General features: G+C 37.0%; 1 protein-coding gene across 2 annotated transcripts in view; it reads right to left on the bottom strand.

The window, feature by feature from the left end:
• Window positions 1-6,660, bottom strand: part of LOC125233106 (inactive rhomboid protein 1) — a 243,103-nt gene extending 236,443 nt beyond the window's left edge. For both annotated transcript variants that reach the window (XM_048138968.1, XM_048138969.1), the window contains exon 1: window positions 6,420-6,660. In XM_048138968.1, coding sequence (XP_047994925.1) covers window positions 6,420-6,430 — 11 coding nt within the window. In that variant the 5' untranslated portion in view covers window positions 6,431-6,660. The remainder of the gene's footprint in view (window positions 1-6,419) is intronic.
• Window positions 6,661-23,070: the final 16,410 nt, after the last annotated feature.

Raw genomic sequence — 23,070 nt, 5'->3', positions numbered from 1 at the left:
AAAACTCGTACAGCTAGAAGATGTTGATACAACTTCCAGCCAGTCTACCCGTGACCACGGACGTAATGTCATGTCCGAAACGTCGGGTTAAATATAAAACGTAAGTTTTACGCGATTAAGTCCCGTTTTAATTTAATAATACAGATGGTGTTTTTTTACGCACTAGTGCGAGAAGTGGTTCATTATATGTCAGGTCGAAACTTCGAAGGTCCATCTGTACTGAAAAACGTCGTACGATACACGTGCGAAAAGGAAATTCGTAACTCGTGTCGATTTAAAACACTCCCTTCGGTCGTGTTTTAATTTATCGCCACTCGTTTCGAACTTCCTTTTTTACGCAATTGTATCGTAATGTACTATTACTTGTATAGCAATTAGAAGCCTCGGAATCCTCAATTAACTGTAAGAATCCTGCAATGGAGCCGCTAATACGGCTAACTTTAATTGAAGTATTTGTGCAGAAGTACTTAAATCAAGTCTTCAGTGTTAATTGGGTTGCGGAAATGGTAATAGAACTTTATAAAAGTTTCTGACTCTTTACGACCAAGGAGATAAAACTATGTTAAAAGGTTGTAAGCGAATAATGTTTATACACGGTGTGACTTGAGGAAACCGAATAATATCAACAACGTATTCCTGATACCAACTAACTACATTTAATTGGACAGAGATGATCGCAAGGAAATAGCTGAGTGCTTAATGAACGAAGGTGTCCAATTAAAGACTCATTCAGAAAATACATATTAAAAATAATATTTTTATATTCATGAATATGGGATATTCATTTTAACATATTTGTTACAAACACATAGAAATCAATATACCTTGAACTTGTTTAAGAATAATCTTCTGCAAAGATGCTGACCGCCTCGTCGGTGCAAAAGTTTCATTTATTTTTATTTTATTATAAACGACACACCAACAGTACATAAACAATGCAAAGAATATAATGTGACAATAGAGGACACCCATAATATTTATGCACCAATAACAGGCGTGCAGCAACATTCAAACAGTTCGAGGCTTTTACACTACTACCTAGCTAAAATATATGTAAATGTTATTTTAAACATCAAAATTCGATGAATTATGACGATTACTTAACCCCTGCTGATGCAAAAACCTTGCTATCAAAACCGTTGTAAACTTATCTTGAACTGTTTTGACATTAAAGAGATTGAATAAGAATTTAACTGTAACCTCATTCCATATTCTGAACGTGTGTAAAATTATATTACATACACATATATATCTGTAAATTATAGTATGGAAACTAAAGCTTAATGCATTGAAAGCTTTCAATATGAGATTAATACCCACGACCATGTGCGGCCAGCGGCGCAGAGGCTCGAAATATCTAATTTACTCATTACCCCGGATTACCATGCCGCCACACGGGACTACACTTTGAAATATCGAATACATAGTTAATGCAACAAGCTCGGAAATGGCTTGATTAGAATGTAATCATGGTCGTCAAAGCGATGTAGAGGATACCTGTGTATATTTACTCTACACGATGTAACATAAGGAAACCAAAAGATTTACCTAGATACTAACTAGATTTTTTTTTTAATTTTTTGGATGTATTTTCACATAAAAAGTAAATGTTTTTCGTAAAACTGGCACTTAAAATAATAATTTTCATTTTTTTATACAAAAATACTTTTTTGCAATGAGTCCAATAAGTTACTTTTTGATATCCTATCAACGAGGATAGTTAGATTATGTCCGATAACGGCATCATCGCCATCGAAACAGCGTTTTGTATTGAGAAATAATTAGTAATTGTTTTTTTTTTTTTTTAATATAAACTCTGAAAGTAGGCGAAATCCAGAAAAGTTTATATGATATTTTACTCTTCTAATATGATGAGGAATACGCTGTTAAAATTAGGTTTCCTCATGTTACACCGTGTATACTGTATATCTATTTATAGAACAACATAATAAAAATAAAAGTTTTGAATGATTCACGGTTATTTTCATTAGACTTAGTTATATAGTCCATTTTCTGTGATCATGCAGCATGTAACTGCGTCGAATTATCGGGATCTGGACAATAATTAAAAAGGTAATCACGGTTTATATAATCCTAATAACATGATAGAACTTAACACCCTTAGAATAGTGCAAAAATCTCTCCAATTAACCAACACCATAAATTAAATATAACAAGATCATACCATCCCATACATTAAAATGCGACCGCCTACGAACGCGCTTACACTCCACCACACATAGATGGCACCACAAAAAAAATGTCTTGTAGCTTTCGATTATACTTGTAGATGGCGTTAAGTGTCACTTTTGACATAGATTTACGGCTCGGAATTAACACTTAATGCCAATCTATAAATAATCGGTGGCAACAAGGCATTTTTTGTGGCGCCTTCTATGTGTGGTGGAGTGTAAGCGCGTTCGTAGGCGGTCGCATTTTAAAGTATGGGATGGTATGATCTTGTTATATTTAATTTATGCCAACACGAATATATAGTAGGCACAAGTGCTCTTGGCCACAGACTAGCCAAAGGCAAAGACGTGGCCTACGATGGAGTAAGCTCACCCCGAAGATGCCTGTGGGCATTTTCGTGAGAAGAATCACAAAAAATATTTTTTCTAACGTAGGTAAATTTTATGTTTCTCCTACTCCGAATCACGAGCCCTTTCGATCTAGGACAAAAACAAGAGACAAAAAAATGGTCCCAAAATTTTCTATTATTTTGCATACTTTCCACTTTGTAACCGCTGTACAAAGTGTTTGAAAAATGGTAACACAGTGGAAAAAATAATTTTCGGTCGCTTTTTTCCGCCTAGTAGGATGGAAAGGGCTCGTGATTCTGAGTAGGAAAAACATAAAATATACCTTTTTAGAAAAAAAAGGTTTTGAATCTTTTTTCGCGAAAACGCCCCTGTTAACCCTTGAATTTGAAGGTTGCCGCTGTGCTTTAGATTATTATTAACTGATCCTATGAAGTAAGTTCTAAATTTTATTGCACCCGCACAAAATTTAATTTTTGTAATCATTAGATGCTAAAGTGAAATAATATGTGAGTGTGTTTAGTAAAACGTCCCACTTTGTCGGTTACCATTAAGGCGAGATTTACTTGTATCTTTATATATTATGAATAAACTGACAAAGCGGTTTTATTGCAATTTGCAATCGACTAAGTGGGAAGTTTTCCCGTACGTTCCCGTACTTAAATATATTAGCACGCCCTTGGCACAAAACAAGCTTCGCAATTGGTTGTTAAGGAAAATAAAAAAAACCTGTCAAGTGCGAGTCGGACTCGATCACCGATGGTTCCGTACAAACTTTCAATAGTTGAATCATCAAAATGTTATTCATAGAACTCTACAGACTTGACTAAATCCCTGAAGACTCAATTTCCCACATAACAAGTAATATTTTAATATACAATTTTATGTTAGACAACATCCAAATAAAATCAAGACTATTCGACTTCAATAGTTTACGACTTACGACATTTCGCAAGGACGCTCCTGAACCGACCTCATTATATCAGGAAAAACGCGATGTAGGAAATGAGCGTTCAACGTACAGCGACATCTATCGGCAAATTGAGTAAACTAATGCGCGCGAGCTTAATTGTTTATTGCGTGAACCGATTTTAACCATGTTGCCTCTATTTCAAACCAGGTAATTTCATTGTTATTTTGTTAAAAATACAGGTACAATAAACACCCGCAAGGGTGTTGAAATTGAAAATGTAAATCTGAAAGGTTTTTTATAAATTAAAAAAAAAGTTTTCAAGATAATTGTACGATTTTATTTTTCCTGTAATATTCATTGTAATAGCCATGTTTGGTGAAAATTTCATAAATTTATATTGGTAAACTTCGGAGATAAGGGGGGGGCGGTATTTTTTTTTACATTTCCTTCAATTAACATTTTTTTCCACAACCAAAAAATTATAATAAATATTTTTGATATTTACAGTTTGAGCTCTTTCTAACGATTCCTCACTTGACCTAGTTACTTGAAATTTACAGTTTGCCCCCCTTTCATTTTGGCCATTTTCTGTAATTAATATTAATAAATGTTAAAACATAATACTTTCAATTTGTAGATGTTAACGATGTTCATAAGTATTCCAAATTTCAAAACGATATCATAAGTACCTAGTTCTCGAGATATTTAATAATGTGACAGACAGACAGACAGACATACAGACGGACAGAGCGGCGCCATAAGGGTTCCTTTTGTACCTTTTTGGTACGGAACCCTAAAAAACGCGCCACTTAAGCAAAATAATAACATACCCCTCTTCTATTAGAACGTTTTCCAAGAATGTATTCATAAAGTATTTCGTACTAAGTAAATAAAAAAAGTCATGGGAAAATAAATCAGCATTCATTTGTTTGAACATAATTTGGTTTTGGTTTGTATCCAAATCGGTACAAATTCACTTAACAATGAAAATTAGGGTCAAGCTCAATTATGAAAGTGGTCAATTTATATGGAAATTTTCGCACACTTTCGCAAACTTTCTTTTTAGGGTTCCGTACCAAAAAGGTACAACAGGAACCCTTATGGCGCGACTCTGTCCGTCTGTCTGTCCGTCTGTCTGTCCGTCTGTCACATTCCTAAATATCTCGAGACCTGCTAATGCTATCAACTTGAAATTTGGAATAGTTGTGAACATTGTAAACCTCTACAAATAGAAAGTATATTTTTTTTTAAATATATTAATTTTAATTGTAGAAAATGGCCAAAATGAAAGGGGGGCAAACTGTAAATTTCAAGTTACTAGGTCAAGTGGGGTATCGTTGGAAAGAGCTCAAATTGAACGTAAATAAACTATTTTTTATAATTTTTTGTTGTGGAAAAAAAAAAAGAATTTTGAAGGAAAATGTAAAAAAAATACCGTTCCCCCCCCCCCCTTATCTCCGAAGTTTACCAACGAAAAATTATGAAAATTTTAGTAAACATTGGTTTTATGCTATATATTACAGGAAAAATATAATCGTGTTTGTATTTTGAATACTTTTTTTTTAATTCATAAAAAACTTTTCAGATTTTTACTTTCAATTTACCCACCCTTGCGGATGTATATCGTACTTAAAATTAATACGAGATGTTACGTAAACCATCTTCTGTCCAATAAAGTAAAAACTGTTTAAATCGGTTAACATTATAAAGAATTATCCCTGAAAAACCAGGTCGCGCAAATTAGTTAGCAAATTGACCGGGAGATGGCGCTATACACTATAATACTCATTAGTGCCTATACTTTTGTCTTCTAGTCAAGTTATTAGAGTTATATGAAAATATGAGATTATTTTTACTAGGTAGTTTGAAAGAAAGTTTGTACGGAACCCTAGGTGGGCGAATCCGACTCGCACTTGGCCGGTTTTTTTGTTATCAGGTTTCTGTCCGCGAAGTAAATGGGTGTGCCCAAAATGAAAGTAATTCATTTATCTTCCTTATTCTCTTGTTTTGCTTCAGAGGTACTTTTTCAGTGGGCATATCAATAAATCACGTACCTTTGCTTCCTTACTTAGGGTAATTTCTTTTACCTCTATTCCTGCTTTCCTCGAAATCCATTTGTAGCATTGTGTAAGTAAGTATGTCTGCAATAGCTACGTAATACGTAATATCATCTGGGGCACGCTGAAAAGTTTTTGTTTGCAACATTGACGAAACTTATTAGCTAAACTAATTTAAGAACTCCACTCATTACGTGTACCTAAACGGTAAATGATGCCTTGTTAGAAGTAGGTAAAATTTCCATTTTATTTGAACTAAATTCAGGTTACAATAACTACTAAAGTGCCACTTTCTCGATAGCACTAATTCTAGCAAAGCGGCAAGAAAATAGGAAGAACGAAAGCCCTAATATCTCTAAAAGGAATACCTACTTTACTTTAAAATACGAGCATGGCTCTGCATAATACACCGGCAAGACCCTCACAAATCAAGGGAATTTGCCAAAAGCGAAAATTTATTTCAAGCACAATTCGACAAAAAATATATCCGATGGCCGTCAGCGCTCTTTAGGACAGGCTGATTTTATCTGTTTCCATTTTTGGATCGATGCCATTAAGTTAATAAAAATGTGAACTGACAGAATATAGGGAAAACGTAAAAAATATAACTAAAGCCATAGACTGAATTTGGTAAATCAATAAAAACATTTTATAAAAACCCATTTAAGCACTTAGGTGATCGTTATCACAGTTACTAAATAAGTATTTAAAAATAATTTAAGCAAATATTACAGACCCAGGGTTGTTTGTAAATACCAAAATTATACATATACCAATATTTCAAGCGTTACTTAAATGATGCCTGAAAAATGGTTTTGTCTATGTTATGAAAACAAGACTAGTAATTCAGACATAAAATACACTCGTAAATCGCAATCCAAATTATTATCACAGCCGAAGGTCACTTACTTTTTATGCATTATTTCCAAACTGAAATCGGAACCAAGGATGTATGTTAGATCACTTATCACTCACAATTCTCACAAATCCCAATATTTGCACAGCACAATACACGTTCTACACTACAGTAAAAACATCTCTTTCAGAACACCACGCGAATAACTATAATTTGTCACATGATACCACGGAAACAAATGTTAGTTAACAGTTTCAGTTATTATATTAGTTCTTACTGTCATAGCAACAGCAATGGCAGTAACTGCCACTATATTTGTATCAAAACACACACCTACGAGTAGACTCGTACTATAGCAGTTTAATCAATGTAATAGAATGACTTATCAGGTGCGATGACGGCACAAAAGATAAGCTTGCGTGTGATATCACCGACTTAAACGGACCTATTAAATACCAGGTATCTGTTATCTGGACTTCTGATTTGTTTTGAAAATGAAAATGAAAAATGTTTTCTACTCTGTAAGGTTTCTTGAAAAACGGATTCTTTGAGAAGGACAACTAAGTGCTGTAATAGTTACGACTTCACAACTGTTGTTCTCATACACAATAGTTATTTGTTATACAAGGGGGCAAAGTTGTATTTTAACGCCGAGTGTGGAATTGAAAAACGAGCATGTGAAAGGATTCTATAGTTTGGTTCGAGAATAGAATCCTGAACTTGCGAGTTTTTTAACACACGAGAAGTTTTACTTCCTTTGCACCCGAGTGTAACACAAAACTTTTCCCCTCACTATAGCGAGGAAACTACAACGCAAAAAATGCGTTTATCACTGCTTCCAGTAGTTGCACAGGTGGTAAATCATCTTTATATTATTCACCTACTTTTATCAATTTTTGTTGACTTTATTCAAGGTCAAATTACTTTACCCACTAGTGGATAAAATGCGTTTTTACCCGCTGGTATTAAAGGACAAAACACGTGTTTCCGAGCTAGTGAGGGGAAAATATTCAAACACCGGTCATACAGGAAAAAATATATAGCCAATTTGAATTCAAAAATGTAACACTTCTTATGATGATTAAGATTTAAATCTAGACGACGGTGGACAAATTAGTTTCGATCCCAAAAAGACTTTAAACTCGTGAAAACTTTTCGTTAATTTCGCAGATGATTTTAAGTATGTACATACATACATGAATTGAATTCATATAAGCACATGTTGTCAAATACTTTTTTTAAAGATCACCTACACTTAGGTACCTATTTTTTACAAAACTGATTTAAATGACTAATGTATATGCACCTATTTGCATATACATTAGTCATTTAAATCAATTTAAAGGCAGTATTACTTACACTAACCCTAAAATAATAGTCTACGGGGTAAGTTTAATTTAAATTTCAGGTTTATCTATTGTCAGCCCTAGACACCCTTTTGGCGGCCTTTATCTAAACGCCAGGCAACTTTATATTACAGCTATAAGTGTGCTTATATAGCCAATGTGACCTTTTTGGTCGGTAATTTAATCTGAAATCTTCGTTGTTTTCGATAGATCAAAATAAATTAGTTTTGACGAACTTTCAAGATAATTCCATTCGTAATTGAGAGAGCGTTTTCTGAAAGAAGGGAAAGAAGCCAAATTGATCACGATATAAGAATTAGGATAGCTTACTATGACACTCGGAATTCTCCACAAAATTAAAAACTTAAAATGTTTTTAGATAGAATCAGTAGCTTACATCTAGGTACATATTTTGAGAATGTCTAATCGAAATGTTTAGCGCAATATTAAAAGATTTTTGAAAGAATTAACGAATTATTAAATTGCAGTGTTAATTGAAATGAAATATTACTGAAGTATAAGCATTACGGAATACAATTTATTAAGAGGCTTATGTAATCGATACCATAATGACTAGAACCCGTCTTCTTGAAATCATCTGATATCAATGTTCAGCACGCAAATTGGATTTGAAGTTATTGTAAAATCGATGTAGGGAACAAATCAAATTATTTTATTAAATATTTTCCAAATTTCGACGGGTACCTCGGCGGTCGACGTGGTGTAACGGTTTAGCACGTCAGCCGCGATAGCTGGAGACCCGGGTTCGATTCCCGGCTTCGCCAACAGTGGGCTTGATCGCTTTTTCTTTAGTGTATGGTATCTATTTCAGTTTATTGTAAAATGCCAATATACATATAAGGTCATGCTATGGCGCAATATGTAGTTAGGTTACGTACAATAAACTCATTAATTTAAACATCAGACAACAGATAACGTCGTCTCAATTAGGTACCCCTCCGAAGGGAAAGTTTCTTTACAGTGAACTTACACTGTGTAAACGTGACATTATTTATGGTTTGTCATGGCCAAGAGAAACTCAATAAAACACTCATATTTTCCCCTCACTAGCTCGGAAACACGTGTTTTGTCCTTCTATACCAGCGGGTAAAAACGCATTTTATCCACTAGTGGGTAAAGTAATTTGACCTTGAATAAAGTCAAATTAACTGCTTTAAAATTGATAAAAGTAGGTGAATCTAGTAATAAAGATGATTTGCCACCTGTGGAACGACTGGAAGCTGTGATAAACGCATTTTTTGCGTTGTAGTTTCCTCGCTATAATGAGGGGAAAAGTTTTGTGTTACACTCGGGTGCAAATGTATTTTACTTCTCGTGTGTTAAAAAACTCGCAAGTTCAGGATTCTATTCTCGAACCACTCGCTTCGCTCGTGGTTCAACTATAGAATCCTTTCACTTGCTCGTTTTTCAATTCCACACTCGGCGTTAAAATACAACTTTGCCCCCTTGTATAACAAATAACTATTATGTAGCTCTATCAATTTGCGCAAAAAAACCACTTACAAGATTTTAGCGGGGTAATTTCAACTGTTCTTCATAATAAGTACCTAGTGACTAATGGGACTCGTATTTTAAAGATCAGTATTTACTACACACGTGTGGATAAAATTCAACTTTCTCATTCGTTTTCAAAGCATCAAGAGAGTCTTTGCAAGTTAGTGTGGTGATAAGTATGGTACAACCCGGATACTCCTAACAGTGTCAACAAGGAAGAAAATTCGTTACGAAAAATAGTTACGAATGTTACGATTCCTTATTTAACATGACATTTATGGACAAATTGTGTAGCCAAACGGAGAAACTTAATAAAGCTTAAACAATTTCTTACAGCAGTAAAAATGACCTTTACTTCCGTTTATTTTTCAAATGAATGATTTTGTACTCTTAAACGTGAATATACTGGCATAACATATTTAGCAATATGTTTGACGCAGGCACATACTCGTACACGTAGAAATCAGCGTGGGTGATCAGTTTGTTTCGAGCAGTCATTTTGCGGGCGATCGTTAACCGATCTCATAAATCATACGTTATCAATCCCATCCGCGGAATTTTAGCCAATTACAACTCACCCCCTCGCACCCAGGGTTATCTGGCGTCAGATATTTCCATGACGTGAATAAATTTAATAAATAAGGTAACCTAGGTACGTTGGAAATGGGGCTATGAGAAAGGGGCAACTTAGTGAAAATCATATAGGTGAAAATGTTAACCAAGCTGTTAATTTTAGGTTTGTATGTGAATAAAGTAAGTTGGTTTCTAATATTTTTTCAAGTTATAAGGTATTTAATAGCGTCTCCTGGTGACATAGTCAGTCAGATGTCGCTGATATCTGGTATTCACTAGACAAGCACTAAACTATATATTTTCCCGTCAGTTTCTTGTACTTTAGTCGCAGTACTAAAATTCTAGCTCCCGTTGATATAACGTCCCAAATATGTATAGAACCTAGAGGTTATAATTGTTATAAATGAAATATGGGTATTTATTAAAGAAAGATTATTAACACACACACACACATTAAATTTCACATTTTTCATTTTATATGGCATACCACAAACATTTTAGACTTTTCAGAGGAAAAGTCAGCCATCAGTTTTGATATTGGCGACTGCTAACCCTAGTCTCACCCACCCGTCGCCCTGTGGCCGTAACTCATCCGATGTTTTCGAATTCATCAGTAATTTATATTCACGCCCGCACGAGCATTAAGTTCGACGTTTCAAAATGTTTATATTGATGTTTACCTATATTGGTACTTGGTAGGTCACGTTTACAGCAAATGCACTAATCATTCAATATCTGTTCGGATCTTTGTGGTGAAAACTTGATTTTTTTCGCCTATTCATAGGGTGAGGCAAATTAGAATCTTTTCATATAACTAAATGTATTATTCTTCCTGCTAACTTAAGTAATATCAATTAAGCCCAAGTAGTCATGATTTCAGTTTTTGTAAAGCCAATTCGTAGGCAACAACCTACCTTAGCAAGAAGTTCGAAGTAAACAATTGTAGGTGTGTTTTTATCGTCGTACTTTCTTATAATTAGATTAACTATATTACTTACCAATCATGTGGAGGCTGCGGTCGCCTGCGGGCTTGGACACAGCACGGAGGTTCCTGTGGCTCGCAGGGCAGCTGGAGCGCGGGCGGCGGTGGTGGTGGCGGCGTACAGGCCAGACGGCGAGCGGCGGCGGCGCCCACGTACTCCACGTAGCGAGTGGGGGGCGGCGAGGCCGCCAGGTCCTCGCGGCACGCCGGGCCGCAGCACTTGCGCGACGATGGTGGCGGCGGCCGACACGCCAGCCCGCAGTACACCGGGGGCGGCGGGCGCAGCGGCGCCGGCGGCCGCGGCACGTACCGCTCCACCGGCACGTGAGCCGCCGGCGGCACATAGCGCGGGCGCCGCGCGCGCTCGGCCTCCGCGCAACGGCGCACCCGTCTCGGGGACGCCGAGAAGCGATCCGGCAGCGGCGCGGGCGGCGGCGGGCTGAGCCGCTCCGGCGGTGCCACGCTGAACGCGCCCGCCGCCGGGAACCGCTCGCAGGGGAGCGCGGATACTCCTCGCCCATGGCGCGCGGTCAGCCGGGCCCGCCGCCGCCCGCGCGCCCACCCAGCCACGAAGGCACGCCGAGTCACATGCCGCGCCTCCACTCTAGCACTATCACTGGTCAGACGCACCGCGAGCGTGCGGGAGCTGCGGCACGGTCCCGATGTCCGCATTCACTTCGCGAGCGCCATAGCGCACGAAACGATCGATAGCCGCGCCGAGCGGGCAGGCTCAGAGACCGCCCGCCGCGACGCCTCGCCCTACGAACATTCTGGCCTCTTTCGTTATCTCAAAAGATTTCAGCTCAAAGTCTGAAGCTGGGGCGAGGCGAAAGTGCGTCTTCAGCCAAGATGGCCGACCTCGACATGTCCGCGTGCGGCGCGCGTGCGCGAATAACACTGCGATGTGTTTGTTTTCACCAGACTAGGTTGAGGATATTATAGTAGGTACCACTTAACAGCTTTGGATCCGTTTTTCACGTCAAACTAAACTATCACTTAGCGTGTATTAAGCACGTCGCCGAGTAAGCGTTTTTCGTCTCTGGAAAGTCGAGGTAGTCGCGGAGCTGGCGACGACGGCAGCGGTCCGTCGCGAGGCCCGAATGCCGGAGTGCGCCGGCCCGCGGCCCGCGACGACGTCAGGCCGTTGCGCGGGACACGTATCGACGCCGCGCCGCGCCGCTGCGTTGCGCCGCTGCCCTACGCCTCTCTTCACATCGGTCCCACAAAAACATTCAATGCGAAACAACCTTCGCATCCAGATCGTTTTTATTTTCAGACACCTGATCATACATTTAAATTTGATCTTGATAAATTCACACAGGGTAGCTTTTGTGAAGCTCGGTATTGAATATCTATTTACGCTTTCCAATCGTAAAACCGAATGGAACAGCGATATTTAAGCATGTAATTTGCGTTTTGAGGACATGGCAAACAACTGTTTTGATAAAACGTCGTTCTCGACGTTAGACCTTCAGAGTTCGTATTAAATTTGTATAGTTGGTCGAGCTCTAACCCCGTCTCGTTGACTCGAAAGTTCACGATTTGACTGTGGAAGTGTATGTAGATGTTAACGCAAACGATATGCGCTTAAAGTTGTAGGTATTGAATTATATTTGCTTACAACTTGGCTTACATTTTTAATACTTTATTCATAAATAAGAATAGATTTTCATATATAGACACGACCGCCTTATAAGAAAAACAGTAATACCCGGAGATTGCCGGAGAGGAGACTACAGAAAATTTAGAAACGTAGCTGTTTAAGCGTTCGCATCTTTTTGGATAACTCCACATAGTACCTTTCTGCCTACGTACCTACTAAGAAAATTCCAAATTCATGAGTTACCAGGCTTTTTCTTATCTTATATTTATACCTTTAAATGAGCAATTCTTGTATATTTATTTATTTATTTATATACATTATACCGACGATCTCGGAAACCGCTTTCGCTAACGATTTCGCTGAAATTTGTTATGTGGGGGTTTTCGGAGGTGAAAAAGCGATCTAGATCCCGGAAAACGCGAATTTTCCAGTTTTCATGCGTTTTATTTCGCGTTAGTAAACGTAAAATATGGTCGTTAATTTCGCCCCTAGAGTACCCAGGGAAAGCCAACTATCCGGCCACATTTGTCCTCGGCGATTAGTTGGCGACTATTAGGCAAAAAAGGCTGATTAGTCGAATCTTTATAAATGACAGAAAAACGACAAAAGTAAATTAACAGCAATTATTGAACCTATTAGTTACGCCTTTGTTAGTCAAAATTCCAAACACTATAACTCTGGAGCAAGGTTTGAAGCAGCAAAGCCAGTCCGCCGAACCACCCAATCCCAAATCCATAGTCGGTACATCCCTACAAATTAAACTAAACTACTAATGAGAACACTGGCGACCACAAGAAAAAAAACACTGGGATCCACTTATTAACGACTTCAGAAATGGAGGAGGATCTCAATTTGTCTGAAATTTGTCTTACCTTAAACGTGCCCGTGCCCTAGTAGTAGCAAGTTATGGTCTAGATCGGCGGTAGATGGTAGATAGTTTACGTGTTACATATGCAATGTTTATCCCGGCTATCCTTCACCTGGCACCGGCAGTCATTACATCGCTCCGCTCGAGAGACATCACATCTTCACTTGACATGCAAACTGGTTATGTATTATTCAACACATGTTAAGGATAACATACATCGCCGCAATGACATCTGACTGAGATGAGAAATGCTCGTGATGGAGCTTACGGTACTATCTTTGGGCGCAATATACTACTCAGACTCAGCACAACTTAACAACTTAACATTATGCTTTGTTCCTGGAAATTTCAATTTGAACGTAGCTTTTACTGAAATGAAATATAAATTGAGTGAAACAGTTCTAGGGATCGAAAGAGTTCTTTGAAAAGCTATTTCTATATTCGCTCGATTGTGTATCAAAGAATACTGGTAATTACGATACACGTTTTTGAGCCTTAAATACCTATTTACCTAGATAATACATTTTCACCACACAAACTGTTAAAGGCTTTCTTGATTCTTCATAAGCTAATGAGTTTGCATTTTATCCAAAAGCGTACAGAATAGTTTCATAAAAAAATTAATTTGAAGTCCAACAATGGCTGGTAGAATTGGCCTACAAAATAATAATTTGGTGGACCTATTATTTCTAGGACCATGGGGTCAGTTTTTCGCAAAAATCAATCAAAGTGTCAGGTTGACATAACAGGTGACCGAAGAGCAGGTGACTTCCACGCACAACGTATCAGCATTGCGATACAGCGAGGAAATGTCGCCAGTATCCTTGCTTGGTACAAACAATGCCTCAAGGGCCTATTTTATATATAAGCTAGTTTTTAAGTATTAGTCTTACTTTCTATATAAATCAATAAATTATTTAAAAAACCATTTCTAACGGCAACTCTGCATGCCATACTATACCTAGACTAGGATTGGTTTGCCATCGGAGTAAATATTTTGCAAATTGACTGTCTATTATTAGATCACTACAGCATATTGAATTATCTTTTCAACGACGACGCCCCAACTTATGAGGGAGGGAGCATCCCCATTTACAGGAATGGGACTTTACGAAGGCTAATTCAGATCATATAAATCTAAGAGGCACGATCGAAGTCTCGTATACTAGAGACTAAAATATGAACATTGTACACGGTGTAACTCGAGGAAACCGAAACATTTTAACTACGCATTTCTGAGGGCAAAATAAACATAAAATGTTTTATGAAGTCAAGCCAATCTCGCAAAAAAAAAAACATTTTTTGTGTCATTTATTTTTTTTCGTTTTATTGGATGTACTTATTTTCACATAAAAAGTAAATGTTATTCCTAAAACTGGCACTTAAAATAAAATAAATCAATTTTATTTTTTAAATACTTTTTTTTTAATAAATAAATATTAGGGACACCTTACACAGATCAACTTAGCCCCAAACTAAGCATCGCTTGTACTATGGGTGCTAAGCGACGACATACATACATAGATAAATACATAGATTAGATTAGATTAGATTAGATTTCTTTATTTCATGATAAAAATTACACTATAAATTTGCTACATGTCAAAATTATGTTTATCTTCTCATCATGATCGTCAAAAATTACATAATAATTTCCAAATAAAAATAATTGTGTCTCCCAAATGAGGATCGTCATTTACAAAGAAAGAAAATACACATGCCAAGCTAAATAAAATTAATAAATTAAGTTACAATATCATGAAATTATCACGAAGCAAGAAAATATTATATAAGGTCAGTGTGGGGAAGACCATACATACTTATATACATAGAAAACACTAATGACTCAGGAACAAATATCAGTGCTCATCACACAAATAAATGCCCTTACCGGGATTCGAACCCAGGACCGCGGCTTAGCAGGCAGGGTCACTACCGACTGAGCCAGACCGGTCGTCAATGCAATGAGTCATTAGTTACTTTCTGATATTTATCAATGAGGATAGTTAGATTATGTCCGATAACGGCATCATCGCCATCTTAATAGCGTTTTGTCCTCAGAAACGATAAGTAATTGTTATTTTTTTAAATGCTTATAACTCTAAAAGTAGGCGAAATCCAGAAAAGTTTATTTGACAGTTTTACTATTCTAATATGATGAGGAATACGCCGTTAATAGTTATTTGTTATACAAGGGGCAAAGTTGTATTTTAACGCCGAGTGTGGAATTGAAAAACGAGCAAGTGAAAGGATTCTATAGTTGAACCACGAGCGAAGCGAGTGGTTCGAGAATAGAATCCTGAACTTGCGAGTTTTTTAACACACGAGAAGTAAAATACATTTGCACCCGAGTGTAACACAAAACTTTTCCCCTCACTACAGCGAGGAAACTACAACGCAAAAAATGCGTTTATCACTGCTTCCAGTAGTTCCACAGGTGGTAAATTATCTTTATTATTAGATTCACCTACTTTTATCAACTTTAAAGCAGTTAATTTGACTTTATTCAAGGTCAAATTACTTTACCCATATATTAGTGGATAAAATGCGTTTTTACCCGCTGGTATTAAAGGACAAAACACGTGTTTCCGAGCTAGTGAGGGGAAAAATTATTCGGTTGACTCACCGTGTTACACTACACCGTGTAATTAGCGAACCAAAGATATTATAGGTACGAACCTACGTATAATGTACAGTCTATACAATGCGTCAAAGTACCAACAAAACTACATACATTATGCCTATTGTAATGCTGATGATGATGTCTGAGCCTTGTATTAAAGTTATTTGGGTTACAGCTAGGCATTCATCATAATAATTTCAAACCCTACTTAAAGTTCGGTCCTTGACCTCCCCGCTCTTCATGCACTGTTAAGAAAAACGCTTTCTCCACGTTTGTAGATCAATCGATTCATTATTAAAATATTTTTTCACTAATTACACCCAACTTAACCCCTCGAATGCCTCGTCCTGTATCCGTCACAGTCAATTTGGAATTTAATTAACAAATCAAAGGTAATTAATTCGGTAGCAGATTTTTAACATCTGCTTTCCAAAAGCTCTTTTGATTCTTGGAAAATTGATAAAAAAGTTGTATTATATTTTTTTTCACAACAGTGAGTACCTGGCTTAGCAACCTCAAGGCAACACTCTGATTGCTTTTAGATATAATTTGCCATACGATTAAATAAATAATACCTACATTCACAACAGTTCAAAGTTATTTCATACAAAGTCTAACTTGATGTTTTACAGTTATTATTTTCCTCGTGTTGGTGTGGTCAAATCCAGCAATAGGTAAATTCTACCAGCCAGCTCAAGGCACTATGTTAATTTTTGTATGAAATTACTTGTTACTCTTGTGGATAAAATGCAATTTTGCTATCCGTTCTCGTATAGCAAAATTGATCTTTACCAGTTGGTGTGGTGAAAAGAACTTTACTATTGTGTGATCGGATAATCATATTTCAAACTTAATTCTCACTCAACGTCTCATTTTAGATTACCTACAGATGGAGTTAGTATTTATGCAATGTAACAAAAATAACTACTTTTGGTCAACCAGGCAGGTTCAGTTGCAGCGTCGTTGGAACTTATAAAAAACTTACACTTACAAGTCCAAGTTAACATAGAGTAAGTAACCTACATATACGACTGCCAATACACAAGCTCGACAATAGCAGGACTATTAGATAAGTGCTATTATTACGATCGCTTCCCCGGCGCGAGGGTTTATCGCTAGGGCACCTTAGCCAACGTACACTAAAAGTAGCGACTTAGCGAGTTCTCCCTAAAGCTCTACGGTAGTGGCGCGACAGAGCCAGACCGCGTTTTAATCGCCGCGTAGCTTCAACGATTGACACTTAGGCTAGGCCGGCAAGTAGGAGGTTCCAAATTGGTTATGTGAAGTGCCTCCATTTTTTGGATGGAATAACTATAAAAACCGGCCAAGAGCGTGTCGGGCCACGCTCAGTGTAGGGTTCCGTAGTTTTCCGTATTTTTCTCAAAAACTACTGAACCTATCAAGTTCAAAATAATTTTCCTAGAAAGTCTTTATAAAGTTCTACTTTTGTAATTTTTTTCATATTTTTTAAACATATGGTTCAAAAGTTAGAGGGGGACGCACTTTTTTTTCCTTTAGGAGCGATTATTTCCGAAAATATTAATATTATCAGAAAACGATCTTAGTAAACCCTTATTCATTTTTAAATACCTATCCAACAATATATCACACGTTGGGGTGGAATGAAAAAAAATATCAGCCCCCACTTTACATGTAGGGGGGGGTACCCTAATAAAACATTTTTTGCCATTTTTTATTTTTGCACTTTGTTGGCGTGATTGATATACATATTGGTACCAAATTTCAGCTTTCTAGTGCTAACGGTTACTGAGATTATCCGCGGACGGACGGACGGACGGACGGACGGACGGACGGACGGACGAACGGACGAACAGACAGACATGGCGAAACTATAAGGGTTCCTAGTTGACTACGGAACCCTAAAAACGGGGTTTTACGAAGAACATATATATATGTATATACCGCTAATAATTCACCCGAATACTACTAGTTTAGCGGCATAGCGGCAACCATGTCGAATTCTACACCCACGGGAGGAAAGGGGATGGTGAAATTCTTAACAAAATAAAAGCGTACAGATAACAATGATTAATATTGTAAAACTAGAGCCAGCCTTATATTTTTTACTGCATGGTTTACTATTATAAAAACCCGCGTTTGCTAGCCGAATGGAATAACGGCCAAGCTTAATGAACACCGGCTAACGAACTGATATTTAGCCTAAACTTGTTAGCCTCTTCATGGGTTTTCGGGTAATCTGGTTATAAGGCCGGACTTCCAGGTTCTGCAAATTGCAGTGTTACTACCAGAAGCAGGGGCGTATTTACCTTAAGGTCAACCGAATCATGGCTCGGAACGGCTGGCTTTTTTTTGGACAGCAAAGCAGGTTTTATTTCTAAATTAAGTAGTTTACCGTGAATTAATGAGGTAGTAAGACTGGCCCGAAACTGGCCCGGACTCCAAATTCTTAAAATACGGCCCTGACCAGGAGCACGAGTTACATTACGAGGGCGCATAAGATCCGATTCACGTGTTTTGTTTCCTCTTAGGTATTTTGCTATGTATGTGGGCCTGTTACTCTAAGTCTTCTTCAGTTACTTCCACTCTATGTGTTAGTCGCATTTAGTCTATGATGAAAATACTGGTACAGCGTGGAACACTAGCTCTTAGGACGTTTAGGTAAATGCTATCTCCAACTAAAATTTAACATAAAAGTAATAGATAATATCATCACTATCAGCTTATTCTTTTAAAACTTGGTTGATAATGTGTTGGTAGTGTAATCTTTAAGTGTAGTCTTTATTGTGTAAATTGTGTAATCATCAAAACCGTATTGATCGTAAACGACGCAAGAACGATACGCTGTGCAGTAGGTATATTTTTGAGGCGTTTACGGTCGAAGCGATGGCACCTTGGGGGCCCGGTGCCTGACATAAAGACTTGGCGTCTCGTTTGGTAGATGTGACGGGTGACGGGTGACAAAAGGGCTGGCCAATATTTTGCTCAGAGAATAAGCATCGCCATTCAACGAGGCAATGCGGCCAGCCTTTTGGGCACGCTGCCTGTTGGTGACGACTTGCAGGGTGTTTTTGAGATGTAGGTGTTTTTTTTTCTTTTTTAAGCAGGTGTACTTTAAGATTTAGTTTTATTTCCATTGTTTTCCTTTTTGACGAAGCCTGTAGCTAATACCGAAGTTTGTATTCACCTGACGAAGCCTGCGTTGCGGATTTAAGAATATGGTCTGGTAGTAATGGTGGTATAGATAAGTAACGTTAATACTTGTATCATCAAAATGCATATTATAACCTCTAACACATAATGAAGTTTGTACAAAGAAGATTATCTGACTCAATGTAATGTAATAATAGGTCTGCTTTAGGTTTTTACCCAATTAGGTCGTACTAACGAATGCAGACACCTGTCGCCTGATTATAACTGTGTTCTCGTGAGACGACACATGGGTCTAGCGAGTGTCAAGTTACGTATTTAATGAATAGTAGCAATGTACATATTGTACACGTTGCAGAATATTCTCAAAATTTCAGTAACTTTTGGTAATTTTAATGAGAAAGTTCTCATGCAAGTCGCTATTGAGATAATTAACCCCCGACGCAAAAACGAAGGGGTGTTATAAGTTTGACGTGTCTGTCTGTCTGTCTGTCTGTTTGTCTGTCTGTCTGTCTGTGGCATCGTAGCTCCCGAACGGTTGAACCGATTTAGATTTAGTTTTTTTTTGTCAGAAAGCTGAGTTAGTCGCGAGTGTTCTTAGCCATGTTTCATGAAAATCGGTCTACTACGAGTATGTCGCAGTCGGGGGTTTTTTCAAAATTTTAATTTTGTGGTTAGGTTATGTTCTCATGTATTACGCAATGTTTTCAACAGTTTACGTGTCTTAATTTAATTATACTTTTTATGTTAATTAATTTAATGTTTAAGTTATACATATTATCATTATTAGCAACTCGTCGAATGCTACAGTAATGTGCATTGCTAGTGAATAATGATGCTTATTGCTAGGTACTTTACTGTCATTATTCATATTCATATTCATATTTATTGATATACCTATAGGTAGTATATTACTACAGAGGCCGGGACCAGCTCAATTTATTTATTATTTCGGAATTATATTCTTTAATATCTGTCTAATCAATCATTTAGCATTTACGCTATTAGCACAACCGACCTAATTTGAGTGTATTTTGTGCGTTTTCACATTATCCGATCCGATATCGGATGTAGGACCGATATCCCATACTTTTAAGCCGCCATCCTTAATTTCTGCCTTTGAAATCCTTCCGACATCTGATATCGGATCGGATAATGTGAAAACGCACTTACTGTGATGTATTTAATAATACCTAAGTACAATACAGAGGCAGCAGAGTGCTTACCTTTTTGTTTACTCACAAGATACTAATAGGGCTTTATCAATTTTAATGTAATTGTGATTGTGATTTATACAGGTCCCGTTTTGTCTTTAGGGACAGCTATTATCATAAATAATATTTTCGATGCGCGAACTTCTAAGTAACGCGCAGTGAGCTACTTGAAACTATTAGAAGTGGAAACTGGAACTGAGATATAACGTATTACACTTATAGAATTTCTGTGAAGTTCGTGTCAAGTTACTCGTACCTACTTCAATTTATAAATATTGCTCTGTAACACAAAAATATACTTACGTGTCTTTAATAACAATAAGTTTGAGTTGAGACCTCTTAGCTAGCGTATGCCCGCGGCTTCGCTCGCGTTAAAATCGAAAATTGCGGAATGCTTCATACAAACTTCTGTGATGTGGGACGTTGAATGAAACAACTATCTCGGAGTATAGAGCTATATTCCATCAAATAACCTAAGTGACAGCTTATATAGTAGACGAATACACGTGTGTGGGTGAGGTGTAGTACACACACTACGGATATGGTCCTCCAAGGATTCCCTACCTGCCTTGTACCCTGGCGTACCCTTGTTAACCTAGTCGCACAACACCGCCTCTCGGGTTATCGTTGTTGCGATAGGTATATTTTATTTTACTCAATTTCTTTCACATTTCATTCTTACAAAATCAAAACGTTCAAACACCAATCACGCAATTCTACACCACGAAAACATCAACATATAAGATTTTCCGCAACTCCTAGTTGATCAGGCCAGGTGTCCTTAGAAAAACTTAAATATTTTTGTTTTCCATTCCATTTTAAGACCAAACGAATCATTATTTCACTTTACAAACCTTTCAAAATCATTCATTTAAAACCAACGTTAACTCTTTAGCACTTACCTGTACTTCTCACAAAAAAATTCCGACCTTTACAATATCTCGCTTTTATATAAAAGTGTTGTCAATAAGCTCAATATTTACTCTTTTTTTTATATTATGTCAGAACCGTGTAGGGTTGCCAACCGTACTATATAATATAGTACTGTACTATATTTTGACCCAGCGTACTATATTCTATATGAAGCATATATAGTACGCAAAAGTACTATATTTTTGGGGTCCATGCCAGTGGCGAATTTACACTAGGGTCAAACCGCCAGGAGCGGCGTTTTGATAATGAAAAAAATTTCGCGCTCGCTCCGCTCGTGCTTTTATTCATATCTAACCTTCACTGTACATTTCATTACTTAGTTCTGACCTGCAAATATTGCAGTTACGTATAAAGCCACCGTTGTTTGCAAACATTTGTATTTTTTCCATGATATATTTTAAATAACGAAATTTCTTAAGGGGATTCTCTACTCCGATGAGCTTCGATTTGAATCCATTGGTATTATGAATATTACGATAGTTTCTAAAACATATCATATTAACACTATCGTCTTTAAACAAACTAGCATCCCATAATTAGGTACCTACTTCACAGCTCATTGATTCTGTGATATTTAGCATCAAAGTTGAACTATTTTAGGACCGAAACTGGTTCTTTGGTCAAAATTTTTGCCTTACCTAATTAGTTTTAAATTAAAATCGCTTTTGCATTTTTATAAAAGTCTAGATTTCATTGAAGTAAAAATGTTTTTAAAACAATGTCAAATTTCATAAAACATATAATTACTTATAATATGGGTATTTTTTTTTTAAATATGGGTCTTGTAAAAAATGTAAGTAGGTAACTATTGAAATTAATAGTACATTGTGCAACAAGGGAGGTAAGGGGACATTATAGACGTGTGTGCCGCAGGCAGGAGTGAATAATAGACACGTATTTAATGTCCTTACCTCCTGAGTTACACACAATGTTTTTCATCACATTTGAGAGAAAAATACAGAGGAAACAGTCATAAGGCAAAACCTTCAACCGGCGGCGTTGCGCCTAGTAGGTAGTGTATCTTGATCTACATCAGATTATTCATATTAGATCCATTGTTTTTGATAACAAACACTTTTTGAACGAAAACAAACACGAAAATACTGCATATAAATTAAATGCAACGTTCAAAAAAGCATATAAATCATATAATTGAACTAACATTTTGGCCAGTTGTAGCTCAAGATCAGGGGATCAAGGGGGAGGCCTTTGCCCAGCAGTGGGACACAATAGGCTCATAATAATAATAATACAATTTTACTTATTTTTCATTCATTTAAATATTTTGATCTGTTGTACTATCCGTTGCTAGGCAACGGTGGGTGCCTCGCGTATGCACGCGGTAAATTATAACAACACACTGAAATAATTGTAAAAGATAAATAAAATGCATTTTTCATACCGTATATATATCTTTTATAGCTTAATAGTAAAATTTTGGTTGTGCAATAAAAATCCTTGGCAGATTGAAACATCCTTTGCCTGAAGTAATGTACGGATTGTATTCATTTTTAAAACTAAATCCATTATTCCCTTGGAAATAAAATAGTACATTATGCTTCAGTACACGTAGACGCAATGATACCTTTAAACAGCAAATATTATGAAAAAGAATATTAATAGGTACGTACGTAAGTAAAAATTGCATACCTGTCAATAAATTTAGAAAGTGATAGAAGACTCAATATTGCATATTTTTCGAAATACGCGATATATATTGTTGGTGTTCAATAAAACATTTGGTACATTACATACAATAAACAACTAGTTATATATTACGTTAAGTAAAACATTCGACAACATGAAAGTTTGCTTTAAAAAAAAAGGCCAAATGTTAAGTTGGTAAATGTGAGCTTGGCAAATAAAACAATAAGTTGGGAAATGAACATTCGGATGAATAAAATTGCGCGAAACGTGA

The sequence above is a fragment of the Leguminivora glycinivorella genome, chromosome 14, assembly GCF_023078275.1.
Source record: "Leguminivora glycinivorella isolate SPB_JAAS2020 chromosome 14, LegGlyc_1.1, whole genome shotgun sequence".
In the NCBI taxonomy this organism is placed as follows: domain Eukaryota; kingdom Metazoa; phylum Arthropoda; class Insecta; order Lepidoptera; family Tortricidae; genus Leguminivora; species Leguminivora glycinivorella.
This window is presented reverse-complemented; position numbering and strand designations above follow the sequence as displayed.